We start from the raw sequence: 19032 nt of genomic DNA, 5'->3' as shown, positions 1-19032 counted from the left end.
CCCATTATCAACCAAGAGTAAAGAACATTCTGTTTTTTTCACATAAGGAATGGGAGGGAGCAGCCTGCTCAACTGAAAATGTGCTAAGAGTTCTGAGTGCTGTTGTAATTTTGTTATATTCAACAGATTTGCACAGTGGTTCTAATGCACACCTAAGAAGATCTATATACCAGTAAGCAATGATAAGCAATGGATGTCCTATCTTGATATGGCCAGGAGTTGTCACTTTGAAGTCTACTGTCTCCATGGGCTAGTCCTTAGGGCCAAAGAAGAGGAGCTATGAGATACAATGCTTGATTTTTTTTAATTAAAAAAATATGTAAAATGTTTATTTTTGAGAGAGTGAGAGAGAGAGAGAGAACATGGGCAAATGATAGGGCAGAGAGAGAGGGAGACACAGAATCCCAAGCAGGCTCCAGGCTTTGAACTGTCAGCACAGAGCCCGGCGTGGGACTCAAACTCACAAACCGTGAGATCATGACCTGAGCTGAAGTCAGATGCTTAACTGACTGAGTCACCCAGGCACCCCTAAATTTTTTTAATGTTTATTTATTTTTGAGAGAGAGAGAGAGAATGGGGGAGTGACAGAGACAGAGGGAGACACAAAATCTGAAGCAGGCTCCAGGCTCTGAGCTGTAAGCACAGAGCCCAGTGCGAGGCTCGAACTGAGCCTAAGTCGGAAGCTTAACCGACTGAGCCACCAAGGTGCCCCATACAATGCTTGATCTTGATGAATCTCACACTTAATTAAAGTACAGTCTTTTTTTCCCCTGAAGGAACCTACTGATAAATCTAAAATGGTTTCAATAAAAAGACAAAAAAAATCACAAATACTTGGAAAAAGCTGTGGCTGAGGCAAGAGACCTGGGTTCTAGTCCCAGTTTTGTCACATACTAATTATAGAACTATGAAAAATGTAAAATGCTGACATCTGTAAAATGCTGATATATCCTACCTCATGGATTGTTATGGTTATTAAATGGTATATATGAAATCGCCTAGCATAATGTCTGGCAAGTACTGATTGTTCAATAAATTATAGTTCCCTTTGTCTACTCATCTGTAAAAGAGAGAATAATACCTAGTCTTATTGCACACTGTTACTATGAAGGCAAATTCTATGAATACTTTAAAAAGTTAAAAATATTATAGAAAACATAAAGTTGCCTTAATATCATGAAATTCTACATCCATGAAGTCATGAATGTCATCTTTTTTCCAATAATGAGACCCTGGAGCAAAAAAGGTACAGTGTAGTTAATTAGCACCTAGAACAATGCTTGGCCCATAGCAAGTGCTCAGTGAATCTTTGAATGTTTGTCAATTGACCAAATGACCTCCACATAATGTTGGTTCTCCAGCTCATTGAACATTTCTTATTTTTTCCCCTCTTCCCTGTTTCCCTCTGGCTTCATACTCTCTGCGATGACAGCAAACTCTGGAGATGAACCTCACCAACCTGGTTAAGCGCAACAGTGAACTAGAAAATCAAATGGCCAAACTAATACAGATCTGCCAGCAAGTGGAGGTACGTAACAGAAACATTTGCATTTCCTTCAGAGGACCTGGATCAGGTGGTCAGTTGGGGGGCACTTGAGTTCTGTCAGAGTGTAGCTCAGCCATTTGGAGTGAAAGACTGAATGGCAGTTCTGGGGAAGTCTCATTCTTTTAGGATGCTTCTTCCAAGAAAAGGGGCAGATAGATATTATTTACACAAAAATAGATACTTGGTGGTGATGGATTGGGGAGACAGAACTTCTTTCCAAGTGGCAGGCAATAGGAGAATCCAACATGAGGTGTGTTTCTTCTTTCATCAATTCTGGACATCTTAGCCCCCTAAAGAGATCTCTGGGGTGTCACAGGGGATCTGGGAATCCTGGGTCCTCAGTATAGGGTGAGGTTTGTTCTGTGCAATATCGTGTCTGCGACAGTATTATCAAGACTGCTCCTCCTCTTCCTAGCCTCTCCTCCCTTTGTCCCCACACACCTCATTTGGTCCTCACTCATCGCCTTGCCACTTACTCTTGTCATCAACAAATAAGATCTATGTTCAAGTTTTCTGTGAATTATAAAGTGTCATACAAGTATAAGGTTTTCAAAACTTGTTACCTACGTGATACCTACATCAATAGAGCAGAGCTTACAAGAGGAGTCTTTTCATAAGTGGATGTAATAAAAGAAAGATGTTATTTCTCCCTCTTTCTCAAGAGCATGGAACTTCAGCTGTAGCATTTGGTTTTGTGTTGATTTTGTTAAAGAGGCAATGGTAGGGCTTAAAGTCTAAACAGGGTTGGGTAAAATGTTATAGGACCCCTTCTGGGCAGTGACAAGATAAAAATATTTCTAATTCTATTTACAACCTGATAGTCTAGTTCTAATCTTACTCATGTGACAGATAAATGTAATGGTTTAAGTTAAATCCCACCTAGGGATTTATATTTAAGAGAGTATGAGACTCTTGTTGCAAGAAGAATCTTATATGAGTAACCACTCTTGATTGTTTGGATTTCTTAAAGTATTGCATTTCTTAAAAAAACTTTTTTTAATATTGGGGCACCTGGGTGGCTCAGTCGGTTGAGCCTCTGACTCTTGACTTTGGCTCAGGTCATGATCTCACAGTTCATGGGTTCCAGCCCCATGTCAGGCTCTGCACTGACAGCGTGGAGCCTGCTTGGGTTTCTGTCTCCCTCTTTCTTTTCCTCTTCCCTGCTTGCTATCTCTCTCTCAAAAAATAAATAAAAATACAAAAAAAAATTAAAAACAGTTTTTTAACGTTTATTTTTGAGAGACAGAGCATGAGCAGGGGAGGGGCAGAGAGAGAGGGAGACACAGAATCCGAAGCAGATTGCAGGCTCTGAGCTGTCAGCACAGAGCCTGATGTGGGACTCAAACTCACAAACTGTGAGATCATGACCCAAGCTGAAGTCGGACACTTAACCAACTGAGCCACCCAGGCACCCCTAAAGGACTGCATTTCTTAAAGTGGGGTGTATTTGGATGATGAGCATACCATGGCAATTTAATCCCTGCTGGGCACTCCCATTTGTGGAAGAGAGTGGTGCTATGTGGAGGGTACATAGGATACCAGGTGCGAGATTGTGGAATATTGTGGGAAATTTAGGGAGAAGCCCAAGGAATGGAAAGAAAGAATCGAACGTAAGTTGCAAAGCTGGCTTCTAGACTTGACTCTGCCGTTAACTGATAGTATGAATTTGAGTAAATCATTTAGCTTCTCAGCTTCAGTGTTCTTACCTGCAAAATAAGAGCTTGAACTGACTACATGACCTTTGATGTGTCTTCCAGACTTCACAGGTCATGATTCTGTGAATGGTTACTTTCTTTATACTCTTCTTTTGCTCTTTGATTTCATCCTTTACAAGTGGGGAGAAACAAAACAGAAGGCATTTCAGAGTGCTTTTCAGCTAGTCAGAATCCCTCTGTGTTCCACTCAATCAAAGCTCCTGATTATGCTGCTAGATTACAGTATGAGAAACCCACACTGGTGGAGAGACAAGGAATCATTGTAAGCAGGAGACAAGATAAGGAATCCCTTGGCTTAGAATTTTCAATGATTGAGGGCAGGGTAATGGCTAATAGTGAATAAAATGTGGTTAGAAATTATAATTATCACCTTCCCCATTCTCATCAAAAAGACTATTAAGTATAGTGTCTGAGTTGTAGTCAAATTAGGCAGGTAAGCAGTTTATTCTCATTGCTTATTCATCCTAAGACCTCTCTAACATCTTATCATCCCACCCCTGGGAAGTATATCACTCTGACCAGCCTCACCCAAACATAGTCCTGTTGTGGCCTTTCCCAGCCCACTTCATCCATCAAACCTCTGTATGCAGGGCCCCACTCTTTTCAAGTAGCAAGGAGCTAGTCTCATAAAACAACGCATCATTGTGTTAATAGAGAACTACTCATTCTGGCCCCTCTAGGTAAAAGTGATGTTTTAACAGTGCCTTGTTTGAGCCTTCAGGAGATGACACGAGAGCTGCCAAATGGGAGGGAAGAGCAGCCCCATGATGAAACAGCAGAGGAGGTGATTAAGAAGCTCCCTTAGGGATGCTTGTTAAATCCATTGTATAGGCCTCTGTCTGTTCTGGCACACGAAAGGTCACCTTTTACTAATATGTATTTATGCACAGCATTGTGCTGGGTACAAAGAAAAGAGCACAGGCACAGTGTCTGCCCTCGGAAGGCTTACACGCTGCACACATCCACCCTGATACAGATATACATGTGCAGGAAATATAGATAATGGAATAAAAGGTCAACTGACAGTTGGCAAAGAACCATGACATACTGCATTGTATGTCGAGGGTGAGAGTGTATGTCGGGACTTGACTCCATTGGCTCTCCAGTTTTAGGATTCTGTCTTTGACAGGAACCATTCAGGATGGTTTATGGAAGAGTGCGGCTGGGCTCTGACATCATCCCTTCTGAAAGGTTAGGGATGTGCCCTAAACTTGCTCCTAATAATAGGGTGAATCCAGGGTACTCATTATACTCATTCAGCACAGAGCCTGTGTGTCCAGGAGGCTTTGGAACAAGGCCTGGGATTAGAAATGCAGTTAAAGAAGGGACTTGAGACTCCATAAATGCTTGTAAATAGTTTCCAAAATGAAATAAATAGTAGGATACCGTCTGCCATGAGAACTGGACACTAAAGGGTGATTTGAGTTTTTTGCATCTTATCTAATACAGATTTATCTATAGGGAATGACTATATTCACAGAGCAAAGCAGACCTTTCACTTAGGGTGGGGATGGACGATACCAGCTAAGGCACTTCTGAGAAAACTGGAAGAGGCTATTTTCCTGCCAAACCTGTTCCTCTTCCTTATTGTCTGCAAATATTTTTGTCACAGACTGACTTTTCATAAAGGGGCCATAAATACTGCCTCTCTCTCTCAGTTCTCTCTCCTTGTTCACTATTCTCCTCAAAAGTAAACAAAGCTGCACTCTTCCTATTATTACAGAAACAGAGATTAGGATCACCGCAGATTTGTTCGCTGAATTCTTCAGCAATTCAGCTTGTTCCCGTCACAGCCCAGCCTTCAGAATTCAGGGGATAGGCAGTTGGAAAATATTTTTTATTTTGGTTGGGACTGGAGAGCCCCGGAAGGAGTAGAAGCAGAAAGAAGACTCCTTTAATCTGGTTAAGGGAGGGCATGCTTCGACTTTGTTCCTCTGGCCACTTGATCTCTATATATAGTTCTTTGTCCTGTCTCATCAAGCATCCTTTGTTGACATTGCCAAAGGAAATCTCTGTTTAATGCATAGCCAAGGGAAAATGTATACCAACAGATGAATATTTCCTCTTGGCTTCCAAGACTGCACCGTTTTGTGAATAACAAGCATTCCTGAAAACATCGAGGGGAAGAAAAATAGTTAAATACTTAGTAATCAATCAGTCAACAACAAAGTGTTTCTGCAGCAGATACTGTGTACTCAGTGTGGTGGGCAATTTGGGAACTATAAAAGAAACATATGCTGTTGATGGCCTTCAGGAACTTTGGAGTCCAGCTAGGGAAAACACTGTGTCTCTCAAGCAAGCGACATGTGTATGGGGAGTACAAATGAATGCAATGTAGGCTTTCCAATTTTACTTATTTAGTCTTGTTGGTAACTTCTGGGCACTGAGCATATGAAAGCACTTTCCTGGAGATTTTGTGTGCGCCCTGTTTTCCTTCCCTCTGGAACTGCTGCAGCACAACGGGTTAGTACATCCCAGGAGCTCCATGGGCAGATTGATTTCTTTCTGGCCCTTCCCAAGCCTTTTCAAGGAGCTGGGGGACTTTCCTTAGTTGAGGGGAATTTCAGCTTTCTGTCTTGCCCCCAGCTCTTAGCTTCAGTACCTTTCAGAAGACTTACTGTGGGTGGCTTGGGTGGCTTGGTTACTTGGGTGGCTTACTGTTTGTACTGTGCACTGGAAGGACATTTGGTTTGGGAAGGGCAAGAATAAATGCCTGACTGCTTTTCCAAGCATAAAAACAGGTGTTTTTTTTTCCCCCAGGAATTGATTTTTAAGAACCCCACTTCTATGGATTTCAGTAGATGGTCCTTTAGTGTTTTAGAGTGGTCGAGCTAGAAGAGAGAATCAAATCTAAATCATTAAAGCACAAATCTGTTGTTGGAAGACTCTTCTCCAAGCCCCAAGGCCATGACAAAATTAAGCAGTGAGTAGAGTGAACTAAGTGTAATCAGGGGAAATTTCATAGAGAAAATGCATTTTAGCCGAAGATTTAAGGAGGGAAAATAAAGTACTCCCTCTGCTGAGACAGTGTTTCATATGGGCAAAATGGTCTGCTATGCTCTGAGTGTATGCTGGGTAGATAGAGATAAATAGGAAATGGTCCCTGCCCTCAACTCAGGGAACTGACCTGGCAGGTCAATTGTCAAATATAGTGTCAAGTGATAATTATTGTAATGAAAGCAAAGTGCAAGATGACAAGCTAGCCTAGAGAAAGAAACACCTAAGTCTGCCCGAGGGACTTAGGAAAGAAAATAGGGTGAAATAAAAATGGAGTTCTCTTGAAATAGGAGGAGAATTTTCCCAACAAAAATGAGGTGAGGTAGTGAAGGGGACCACGGGCAAGAACACAGAAGGGTAAAGAGCACAGAGATGTGCAGGGCACCATTACAAGTTTGCTTCAGCCAGAATGTGTGATGTGAGAACCATCACAAGAGATGAGTGTGGAGAAGTAGCTAGGGCCTAGATAATGAAGGACCTTGTAGGCCATGCATAGGTATTTGGACTTTATCCTGAAGACTCTGGGGAGCCATGTAAGGATTTAAAGCAGATGAATAACTGGATAAGGCCAGCACTTCAGGATTTCTCTGACTGTAGTATGGTGGATAGAGCAAGGGTCAAGGGTCAAAAGTGAAGGCAAAGAGACCAACCAGTTAGGTGGCTTTTACTGATACAGGGAGAGACAAAGACCCAACCTAAGGCAGTGGTAGTAGGGTTAGGGAGGAGGGGATACATTCAAAACATTTGTGGGAGGTAGAATCAATATTACTTGGTGATCAGTTAGATGCAATGGGTGAAGGGGTGAGAAAATAGTAGGATGATCCCCACATTTCTGGCTTGGGTCACTGAATGGGTGTGTCGCCTTTTAACTAAGTTATGGAGTACAGATGGAGTTAATTTTCTTTTTCTTTAAAATTTTTTTTAACATTTATTTATTTTTGAGAGACACAGAGAGACAGACTATGAGTAGGGGAGGGGCAGAGAAGAGAGGAACACATAGAATCCAAAGCAGGTTCCAGGCTCTGAGCTGTCAGCACGGAGCCCAACATGGGGCTCGAACTCACAGACCTTGAGATCATGACCTGAGCTGAAGTTGGACGCTTAACCTGAGCCACCCAGGTGCCCCTCTTTTAATTTTTTTAAGGTTTTATTTTAAAGTAATCTCCATACCCAACGTGGGGCTCAAACTCACAACGCCAAAATCAAGAGTCTCACACTCTACCAACTGAGCCAGCCAGGCACCCCGAGATGGAGTTCTTTTTAGACATGAGAGGTTTATTGCGCTGTGGGTCAGACAGGCAGGTAAGTAAGTGGGCAGCTGGCTTGCTGGATCTGGAGGTCAGGAGAGAGGTCTGGGAAAGTGATAAAGACCTAGGACTCGTGAGCACCGAAGTGGCACATAAAGCCATGCAGAATGTGTAGAACGAGAAGACCCAGGACAGATCAGCCCGATTGTCACTCAGAATACAACAACAGACTCATTTTCCCAAAATAAATGGAAAGAGCACAGACCTTTTTATGAGATTACAGAGGGATGGTATGCCTTTAAAAATTTAAATATCAGCAGTAAACAATTCATTTGTGGCAATGATCAACATTTTACAATATGCCTTCATAAAGACTATAATAAGTGAACACTTAATGAAGATTTCCTAAATTCTGAGTATTTTATATATGTTAACTCATTCCATACTTTAAAAACGTTTTTTAATGTTTGTTTATTTTTGAGAGAGAGAGAGAGAGAGAGAAAGAGAACAGTGGAGGGGCAGAGAGAGAGGGAGACCAAATCCCAGGCAGGCTCCAGGCGCTGAGCTGTCAGCACAGAGCCTGACTTGGGGCTTGAACTCAGGAGCCGTGAGATCATGACCTGAACTGCAGTCAGATGCCTAACCAACTGAGCCACCCAGGTGCCCCTGTTAACTCATTTCATCCTTACAACTCAATGAGGTAAACACTATTATTCCTCCTGCTTTACGGATAAAACATTGAGGTGTGGGGGGATTGAAGTGATTTACCAAGGTTGTGCTGCTAGTCGGTAACAGAGGCCAGGTACTTCAGCCCCAGAGCCTGTGCTCCTAACCACCCCATCATGCTTCCTATGTCAAAGCCAAGGTACACACCCTTTGGATGTCTCTTGTCCATCACCAGTGGTTCCTGTCCCATTGTGAGGATGATTTGGAGTGAGTAAGGGGTATGACAGAGGGACATGAGTGCTGGGGGAGAGGAAAAGAGAAGCAAAAAACGGGAGGGAGGAGAAACACTGGCAAAGCAGAGGATCAAAATCGCAAAGGACCAGAGGCCTTCAAGGTGTGGAAGGTTTGATAGAGTCCACTGGAGTAGCCCCATCATACAGGAAGATCTCATTAGTGACCTTTGAGAGCGAAGGTTCAGTGGAAAGGTGAAGATGGAAGACAGATTCAGAGAGGTCAAGGAGAAAGTTAAGATGTAAGGAAATGCAGACTGCTAAGACATTTGATGGTGAAGGTGAATGGAGAAATAGAGTGGTAGTTATTCACCTTTTGAAGTGCAGAACGATCAGACTCACAAACACACACAAAGAAACTCTAGCTGTTTTTATTCTGTTACTGGGTGGCTAGTAATAGGAGTCAGTAGGTCCATTCGTTCCCTTCCTCACATGGCTTCCAGCCACCTTTCCAACCCAGGGCCCGCTTGCCAGCTCCAAAGCCTCCGTGTCTACAATTTCATCCTCCTAGAAATGGTACGCAGGCTCTGGGATGCAGTGTGCTCTGGTAGGTTTGGAGCTGGGAAGACAGGAATCATGCTAGCTTTTGTAACCTTGGACACAGAACAGCTCTAAGCCTCGGTTTCATCATCTGTAAAGCTCAGACTAATCATACCTTGAAGGGAAAGGTAGTATACACAAAGCACTTGCTACTGTACCTGGGATAGTCAAGGCCCAATGAGTGGCCCAATGAGTCAAGGCCCAATGGTTGTTGTTGTAGTGATAGGAGTAGGAGTAATAGTGGAAGCAATTGTTAGTAGTAGTAGTACTTAGTAATATTTCTGGGCACCACACCTTTGTCAGAGATGCCTATCCCTGACCTCAGGACTTCTAGAGGTATTTATCTTTATTTCCAAGGGCGAGGAGGAAAGTGGTTCCCAAACGTTTACAATCAATTTCAAATGTAACACGTGAACTAGAACTTTCGTTATGGCACTGAAAATGTTGGGAATCTCAGCCATATGACCCCATTCAATAACCCGTCAACAACTCTGCGAAGGTGGTACACTAAAAAGGGTTCTTGTGCTCAATAAGCTGCTGGTTTTCAGTTCCTGAATTAAATTTTCTCTCGTGGGGAAAAAGCTCACTGCCCTTCTGCAAGAATATCTAAGGGAGTCTTTAAGTTGATACCTCCATAAACTTGCCTGTTATCCTGCCCAAATTCCTCTTGATTACTGCCTCTAAGCAAAGGCAAAAAAAAAAAAAAAAGTTTTAGGGAGGGACACATACTTTCATTTCTAGTGGTTTTAAAAAGAGAGAGTTCTTTGGGATTGTTTGAATGTGTATTAGTCAAAATGTTCTGTATTTTTGTGAGAGACGAAAGAACAAGGGGAGTAGACTTAATAGCTCCTGAGGAAGATTTGGGCTGCTAGCACCTGGTGAGAATAAAATAGCTATTTTGAAACCAATGTGGAATTATAGGTGGAGAAAATAGTTTTCATGAACAATGGGAAAGAGGTGCATAGTGACGTAATTGGTCTTTTCATTTACACCATTGAAATGATTAATTCAAAGTATTACATTCAATCCTATTAAGTATATAGCAATTGACATTTAATATAGATGAAAAACATAAATTAACTGTGGAATCTGAAGCGTGGGCAGAGCCCATTTTGATACTAGGAAAGCAAATGCTTTATCATTTTTCAGTCATCTAACATGCTCGGTTCTTTCTCAAACACACTTTTTGGCAATTCTTGCTATATTCCAGTGAAATAAGAAATTGGAAGGCATGAATTACTGCATTTGAAACATTCGAAGGGTATGGACACATGGCAGGGTTGTAAAGGATGAAATGAGTTAGGGTTAATATTGGTTTTCCTCTCCTCCTCCCCCACATCTGTAGCACATACAAGTTTTCTGGTAGTCATGTTTTCATAGTCAAAACAGTTTGGATTGGCACCCGGCACTCTCTCTCGTTCTATGTCTGCACTTTCTTTGGCACAATGAAGCTCATATTATAGCCCTGTTTTCCCATCTGCTGCCTTCCTCCTCCAGTTCCCGTTCCTCAGTGTCCAAATTCCAGGTTACTCACCAAATGACCAGAACACCCGCCTAATTTTGGACCCCCTCCTTGCTCTGCAATTTGCACAACCCACCCAGGTTCCCCATTTCCAACTTGGAAAGTTGGTGGAATCTAGTAATTCAAGCTAAAGTCCTATTAAGCCTACTCCAATCTCTCTTGCTTCAATCCAACCTAAAAACCCAAACCAAACCAAAGACCGAAAGAAAGCCCCCGGAAAACTAAAACAACCACCAGCACTCTAACAGACACACACACAGCCATTGTAATGCCCTTTCTGCCCCTGCCTGTCTAGAGAAGTCCAGCAGTGTGATATGGTGAGCAGGGATGGGGAGTGTGAAAGAATCCTATTTGAATCCCATGGTGCTGGGCACTGTGCTAGAGGCATTCTTGTTCCTAATCCCACTTAGTGTTTGTGACAACCCCATGAGACCCTTGGTGGTATTCACATTTTACAAATGACAAGCCCGAGAATGAGAGAAGTTAGATGTTTTCTTTTCCCTTCATTAAACAGCCCTGGAGGAACAGGTAGTCTGTTTGCAGGCTTGGCGCTCTCAGCTCCATGGCAAGCCTCGTGATTACCTATCTTTGAGAGCCCAGAGCAGCTCCGTCCTAACAGCCCTTCATGGGGTAGGGAGCAGAAGGAGGATTATCGCCAGGGTTGGCAGAGGGAAGCCGTAGTGCCCACTATGAAGGCATTTGTACTTGCTCGATTATTTTTGTGCCATGAGACCCAAGTGAGGGGTGAAAAGAGAGTATGCAGCTCAGGTTACCAAACCCCAGTCACACAGTCGATTTACTGTGGGACCTGCACTTCCTTCCTGAGACTGCTTTGTGGGGTGCTCCTTCTAGGGCTGTTGTCAGGGAGAAGTAGTATCCATGCCACATGCATTTCTCTTGATTGTTACAAAAGAGACAGTAAAGATTTACTCTCAAAAGTGTACTTAATGTTATCACATTTAAACAGATTATCAGGGGCGCCTGGGTGGCTCAGTCCATTAAGCATCCAACTCTGGGTTTCAGCTCAGGTCATGATCTCATGGTTTGTGAGTTCGAGCCCTGTGTTGGGCTCTGAGCTGACAGCTCGGAGCTGCTTAGGATTCTGTGTCTCCCTCTCTCTCGGCCCCTCCCCTGCTCTCTCTCTCTCTCTCTCTCTCTCTCTCTCTCTCAAAATAAATAAACTTAAAAAGTAACAGACTGTGAATAAATACCATGTACCAATGACTGCAAATACCTAGATTTCCTCAGGGAGAGTGGGTACATTGTTAATATTAATGGTGGACCCGTGTCCTTTGGTGGGGATTACTGAGAAGTGTGTGTATGCCCAGGGAATCTCTTTACTCCATCAGGACAGAAAGAGAATTTCACACCTCAGCCCATGACCACTACTTCTCTCACCTATATTGTATCCTCAGTCCAAGCTTACCCCTTCTCAGGCAGTTCTAGAAACTCTCATTACTGCCAAGAGCTTTGTGTGCGTTAGCTCATTTAATCCTCACAACTTTAGGGGGTAAGTACTATTATTATTCTCATTTTATAGATGGGGAAATGGGGGCACAGAGCAGGTAACTAATTTGTACAAAGTCACAAATAAGTGGCAGAGTGAGACTTTGCTCTTAACCACATGCTGTATTAAAAGTGAAGGGCAGGGACACCTGGGTGGCTCAGTCGGTTAAGCGTCCGACTTTGTCTTGGGTCATATTCTCACGGTAAGTGAGTTCGAACCCTGCGTTGGGCTCTGTGCTGACAGCTCAGAGCCTGGAGCCTGCTTGGGATTCTGTGTCTCCCTCTCTCTCTGCCCCTCCCCCGCTTGCACTCTGTTTCTCTCTTTCAAAAATAAGTAAACATAAAAAAAAGTGAAGGGCAAAGCTGACAAGATTCATCAATCGATGGCTTTATGTACTGTGTTTTGCAAGTTGCATATTATTGTTGCCTGTGGTCTGGGTGAGGACAGATGTCCATCTATGTTGTGCAAGTGTGTGTCCATGTGGGAATGGCATGGTGTGTATCTAGAATGGTATTTGCACATGCCTTTCTTTGTGGTGATAAGCTTTCCATAGAGCACACACATGCTCTTACGTGCCTTTGCACATGCTATGTATTGGTCTGTTTCATAGGTGGCTGCCTGGGTGTTCATCTCGTGTGTGTGTATGCGTGTGTGTGTGTCTGTGTGTGTGTGTGTGTGTGTGTGTGTGTGTGTGTAGAGGAGATATTGTGAAGAGGGTATATGTGGAAAGAAGAATGTATGTCTAGAGAGAGAACTGGTGTTTAAAGTGGGTCGTGAGGACATCTTTGACCTCTGTATGTGCCCTCAGAGGGTTCTTTTCGAGCCTGTGGTATTTTCTCCATACAGGAGAAACCGGGATGTAACTGGAGGAGATTGCCCCGTTTCCAATCAGAAGTGTTGTCTCTTGTGTTTAGAGCAGGTTTCCCCTGTCTTCTCCTCTATTTCCCAGGCCTGTTCTGGCTTCTCCTTAGCAACATCAAAGGCACAAGCCAATCACTGGCTTTGGAATAATTTCTAAATTAATCAAACATTAGCTACAAAAAAATTGCATTTTATCAATGGGAGTCCATGTCGTATAAGAGCACAAAATTGCACCTTTAGCTCCTCCACTCCCCCACTGCATCTGAGTAATTGTGCTCCTGCACAAATCAGCAGGCGCCTGGAGTGCACAAAGATGTCTTCTTAGAAACATGTCAGATGGAGGGGCAATCACAGGGCATGAGGAGGATTGGAGAAGGTGAGAGGACAAGGCAGGAAAGGAGTCCAATGGTAGATGGTGAGAGGGTATGTGAAAAAGAAAGGGAAAACAATCCCAATGTGCCAGTTTACTCTTGAAGTGCACACACAACAGAGTTCTTGCCAAATTTGTGGGGGTGTTCTAGCATCTGAAGAGCTCTGAATTTTCTGGCCTCCTGGGGCTATTCTGGGGTTCTGATTGCCACCCAGTCATCAGCCCAGAAACCTGAACTATTTCAGGATTCCATTGGCTTTCGAATGAAATGGAATTTATGTTCTATTGGTAGTGCAGAAAGAACATTTACATTGAAGGAGTAAAACACAAAAATCTGATCTCACACATGAGTAGGCAAATTATATATTGTCTGCATGCCAGGGAGTAGAATTAAACATCTTCATGCTTTCACACTCCATTTCTGTCAAAAACAGGTTATTGGCAGCAAACCGTCTGAAGAAAACCACTGACCTACAGTGAGCACTGCCGAGTCCCATGCTTAATGCTAACCTACCGTACAGCTGCAAATGCAGTGACACACCATTAGTCCAGTAGGCAAAAGCAAATGGTATTCCCAGGTTTTGCTGTTCATTATTTATGTTTTTTTTTAATGTTTATTTATATTTGAGAGAGAGACATAGCATGAGTGGGGGAGGGGCAGAGAGATGGAGACAGAATCTGAAGCAGGCTCCAGGCTCCAAGCTGTCAGCATAAAGCCCAACTCAGGGCTCGAACCCACAGGCAGTGAAATCATGACCTGAGCCGAATTTGGATGCTTAACCCACTGAGCCACCCAGGCGCCCCCTTTTTAAAATTTTTTTAATGTTTATTAATTTTTGAGAGACAGAGCATGAGCAGGGGAGGGGCAGAGAGAGAAGGAGACACAGAATCCAAAGCAGGCTCCAGGCTCCGAACTGTCAGCACAGAGCCCGACACGGGGCTCAAACTCATGAGTCATGAGATCATGACCTGAGCCGAAGTCAGATGCTTAACTGACTGAACCACCTAGGCACCCCATCCCCTTTTATTTATGGTCATTTGAACAATAGAGAGTCAGTAAAACCTATGTCCCTTTTTCCTTTGTGAACCTTTATCAGAAAGTATTTATTAAACTCCACTGTGTGCTTAGCATTGTTTGAAGTGCTCCAGGAACTAGAGGAGGTATGTATGTCACTATCTTTGTCTTCAAGGACATTGTAGTCTAGGTGGAAAGCATAACTAACAGTATGAAGCAGCAGTAAGCAATACAAAAGAAAATGGTTGAGTGCCAAATTGTGTGAGACCAACTTGAAGTGCTGTAAGAGTTCAGAGGAGCAGGAGGTTGAAGAAAGCTAACGTTGTCATCACTGTCCTCGATAGCTGACATTTACTGACACTTCATATGTGCTAGCCATTGTGCTATGCACTTCACATGCATTATCTCATTTAATCCTCTCAGCTACCTCTGAGATAGGCACTGTTGTTATCCATGTTTTTTTTCAGATGAGGAAATTCAGATAACTAAGTGACTTATCCAAGGGATGTGATGAGACCCGAGATTTAGAGAGGCAAGGAGGGACCTGATCCCTAAAGACCTGAAGAGTCACGTTAAGAAGTTTGGAATTCATCCCCAGGTCAGAGGGTAGCCAATTAAAAGTCAGCATGAAGCCATTTTTAAGTATGGGAATAGTGTGTTTTTAAAGAGATTTTGCTGTCTGGCTGCTGAATTAAGAACACACTCAGAAGATTTAAGACCAAAGAGACAGGGACCAGTTAGGTGACTATTGTAGCACAGTGGCTGGTATACAGTAGGCACTCAATGCACATTTGTTGGGTGGATGGATAGTTAGATGGGTGGATGGGTGGATTTTTAAGGAACAAATTCTGGTGGACAGAACTAGTGAAGTAATAATAAAGGATAGAAAGGGATAGATTTGAGTTATAGTTAGGAAGTTATAGTTATAGTTAGGAAATAAAATGTATGGGATTTGATGATTAATTGGATATAGGGGATGAGAAAGAGAAGTTAGAATGATGCCCAGGATTTCTGAGGGGCCAGTGGTGCCATTCATTCATTCAGGGAACACCAGAGAAGAATCAGGTCTAAAGGAAAAGGATATGGGAAGGAGATGTGTTCGGTTTTGGAAACACTGAGTTCATGGTGCCTGTGGTTATGCAAATGAAGATGTCACTGAGCAGTTAGATATGTGGGTCTAAATTTCAGGATAGGGGTTTGGGATGGAAGTAAGGATAAGCAAGGCAAATGAAGATCTTTTTGGGGTGATGGAATTATTCTAAAGTTGGATTGTGGTAATGATTACACAGTTTCATAATTTACCAATAATCATTGAATCATCCCCTTAAAACAGATGCACTTTATGGTATGTTAATTATATCTCAACAAGCATTTTAAAAATTAAAAAAAAAGATAAGCAAGGCACTGCCATATAGGTGGTATTGGGACCTTAGAAATGGATGAGATCACCTGAGAAAGTTCACGTGTTAGAACTCTCTAAATATACTGGCATTTAAGGCAAAAATGTTGGAGTGATCAGAAGGATAACCAGAAGAATTTGTGTCATGGAACCCGAGGGAAGAGAGTGTAGTATTTACAGAAGATTTAAATGGATGATCTCTTTCATTTTAATGATAGGAGAGACATAAATATCTTTACTTGCCAACAGGAAGGAGCCATTTGACAGGGAGAAGTTGAATGAAGGAAAGAGAGGGGAAGATGAATCAAGCGAGGACCCCAAGAGAATGGGACACAGTGCACAGGTAGAGGGATGAACTTTCTAGAGGAAGAGAGATATCATTCATTTCCTTGTAACAGGAGGGAAAGATGGTTGGTTGAGGATACAGGTATGTTTGTTTACTGGTTTGTTGTGAGAATTTGAGGGAATTCTGTAGGGTGAATTCTATTTTCTTTGTGAAGAAGGAAGCAAAATCATTTGCCATGTTTTTCCTATGAGTGAGAGAGGAGGTGATGAGGTTGGAACTTGGAGGACTGTAAGATTTGAATTCACTGCGTAGATGTGGAGAGAGTTAAGAGAAATATAGGATCGGTAGGAAACATTGGGAACCCACTTGAAGCTGGACACTACGAATTTAAAGGGGAGTCAGTCTATGCTTATGTGATCAGCATATAAGTCACACCTAAAACCATGAGAATGAAAACACACAGGGAGAGTATGTTGGCTAGGTAAGAGGAGGGATGGAGATTGTCTATCTATCCATCATCTATTTATCTAATGTATTGTTATATTAGTTATCTAAACATTTTATCTGTCACATGTGTTGTATTTTTTTTTTGTTTCAGTTTGCCATTTATCTTTATTTTCTTATGGCTTTTGGTTTTTTCTGGATTGTGGAGGAAGGTCTCCACTCCTTAAACTTTCTTTTCATATTTTTAGTGACTTTCTTTTTTTGTATCTTAAGTCTTTAATAGACCTGCAATTTATTTTAGGATATGAGGCTTTACAGCTTATTTTAGGATATGAAGTTTTGTTTTCTTCCAGATGAATAGCTACAATGCCAAGACCATTTATTCTCACAAGAGTCCTTTTCCCATTGAATGGATCTGTCACCATTGGCATATATTGGGTTTCCATATGCACTTGGACCTATTCCAGACTACTCTGTTCCACTGATTTAATTTTCTGTTCATATGCCAATACCTGACTATTTTTGTTCTAGTGGATTTATGGTAACTTTTAATATCTGGCAATATCTATTATTTCTTTGTCATAATTTTCTTGCTATTCTTGGATATTTTATTGTCACTCTCTACATGAACCTTAAAATAATTTTATCCCATTACAAAATATACTCAATTTGGATTGTGATTATCATTGCATTAGAGTTATATATTAATTTTAGGGAGAAATGATGATAAATTTTCCTAGAGTTATAGTATTATCTCTGCATTTTTTAAGTTTTATTTTTGGGACCTCCTCTTTAATATTTTATTGTTTTCTTCAAATAGGTATAGTAGCTTTCTTGCTAAATTGATCCTTAGGTATTTTATGGTCTTGTCCCTGTTGTGAATGGGTTGCTTTTCTATTTCGATTTAAAACAGCATACGTAGAAAAGCTCTTGGTTTTATATATTTTCTTGTATATAATAGTCTTACCAAATTAAGTCTCTTAACTAAAAAAAAAGCTAGAGTCTCTTAGGTTTATCTGAAGTACCTCTGTTTCTTTTAAACCAATATTTATACCATTTATTTAATTTTCTCATTTTCTTTTGCCTCAGCTAAAACATTAAAAATACTGCTGAATGGGGCACCTGGGTGGCTCAGTCAGTTAAGCATCTGACTTTGGCTCAGGTCATGATCTCACGGTTTGTGGGTTCGAGCCCCGCATTGGGCTCTGGGCTAACAGCTCAGAGCCTGGAGCCTGTTTCAGATTCTGTGTTTCCCTCTCTCTCTCTCAGCCCCTCACCAGCTTATGCTCTCTCTCTCAAAAATAAACATTAAAAAAATTTAAAAACACTGCTGAATAATGGTGGTAATACCAGACATCCTTGCCTTGTTCATGATCTGGGAAACACTTCAGCATTTTCACCACTTTGTGTGATGTTTGTTATTTGTTTTTTAGTGTATTTAAAAATTATCATTTACTTAGAGTTTATATCTGGATTGACTGCTGAGTTTTTTTTAAAAACCTTTTAGAGGGGCACCTGGGTGGCTCAATCTATTAAGCATCCAACTTCGGCTCAGGTCATGATCTCACGGTTTGTGGGTTCGGGCCCCACATTGAGCTTGGTGCTGATGGCTCTGAGCCTGGAGCCTGCTTCAGATCCTGTGTCCCCCTCTCTCTCTTCCCCTTCTCCCCCCCTCTCAAAAATAAACATTAAAAAATAAATAAAATAAATAAAAAATAAAAACCTTTTGGAATGTATTAATATAACCCTATATGTTGATATATTTTCTAATGTTGAATCATTCTTTTATTTCTGGAATAAACCCTGTTTGCTTATAGTATTTTATTCTTTCATTGCCCTTTTGGATTTCATTTTCTATTTTATTGAGAATTTTTCTGTGTATATTCAGAAGTGAAATCAATGTGTAGTCTTACTATTTCCAGTATCTTTTTTAGGTTTCTTGTATTGTGGTTATACTAGATTGACCAAATGGATTTGGGAACTTTTTATCTTCCTCTGTGGTCTTTAGTAGCTTAAACAGCATGGGAACAATCTGTTCTCTGAAACATTTATGGAACTTAGCCTCAAAACCATTGGAACATGGGGTCTTTAAAAAAACTACACATCTTTTTTTTTTTTTTTTTTTTTTTTTTTTACAAAGCAAAACAAAACAACACAATACTAACAATGGAAAGGGGATATACTCATAGACAATGGTGTGCTGGTAAACATTTAATAATTGGCCCTCAAAAAAGCCATTTTTAAAAATGAAATCCTCTGTTATGATTTATCTCTCTCTTTTAGTTAGTTAGTTTATTTATTAATTTAGAGGGAGGTGGCAGAAAGAGAGAGAGAATCTTAAGCAGGCTCCATGCTCAGCTTGGAACCTGATGTGGGGAGCAGTCACGGGAGCCTAGGATCACGGCCCTAGCCAAAAATCAAGGGTCGATGTTCAGCTGAGTCACCCAGGCATCCCCCTTTTATTTTATTTTATTGTCCTTTTCAAGTTTCTCTTAAGTTGAAAAGTTAATTCATTTATTTTCAATGTTTATACATTTTCCCGAGTAGATCTTTAACTGTATCCTATAGTTTTTAAATTGTGTTTTTCCATTTTTTTTCTATAAAATGAAGAATTTTAGTTTTGATTT

General features: G+C 41.5%; 1 protein-coding gene across 5 annotated transcripts in view; it reads left to right on the top strand.

The window, feature by feature from the left end:
- Nucleotides 1–19032, top strand: part of MID2 (midline 2) — a 101857-nt gene that overhangs the window by 26951 nt on the left and 55874 nt on the right. For all 5 annotated transcript variants that reach the window (XM_081792977.1, XM_081792976.1, XM_081792979.1 and 2 more), the window contains exon 3: nt 1433–1528. In XM_081792977.1, coding sequence (XP_081649103.1) covers nt 1433–1528 — 96 coding nt within the window. The remainder of the gene's footprint in view (nt 1–1432; nt 1529–19032) is intronic.

This window comes from Panthera onca, chromosome X (assembly GCF_046562875.1).
Source record: "Panthera onca isolate mPanOnc1 chromosome X, mPanOnc1 haplotype 2, whole genome shotgun sequence".
NCBI lineage: Eukaryota > Metazoa > Chordata > Mammalia > Carnivora > Felidae > Panthera > Panthera onca.
The sequence above is the reverse complement of the archived record's forward strand: the minus strand, read 5'-3'. Positions and strand labels throughout refer to the sequence as shown.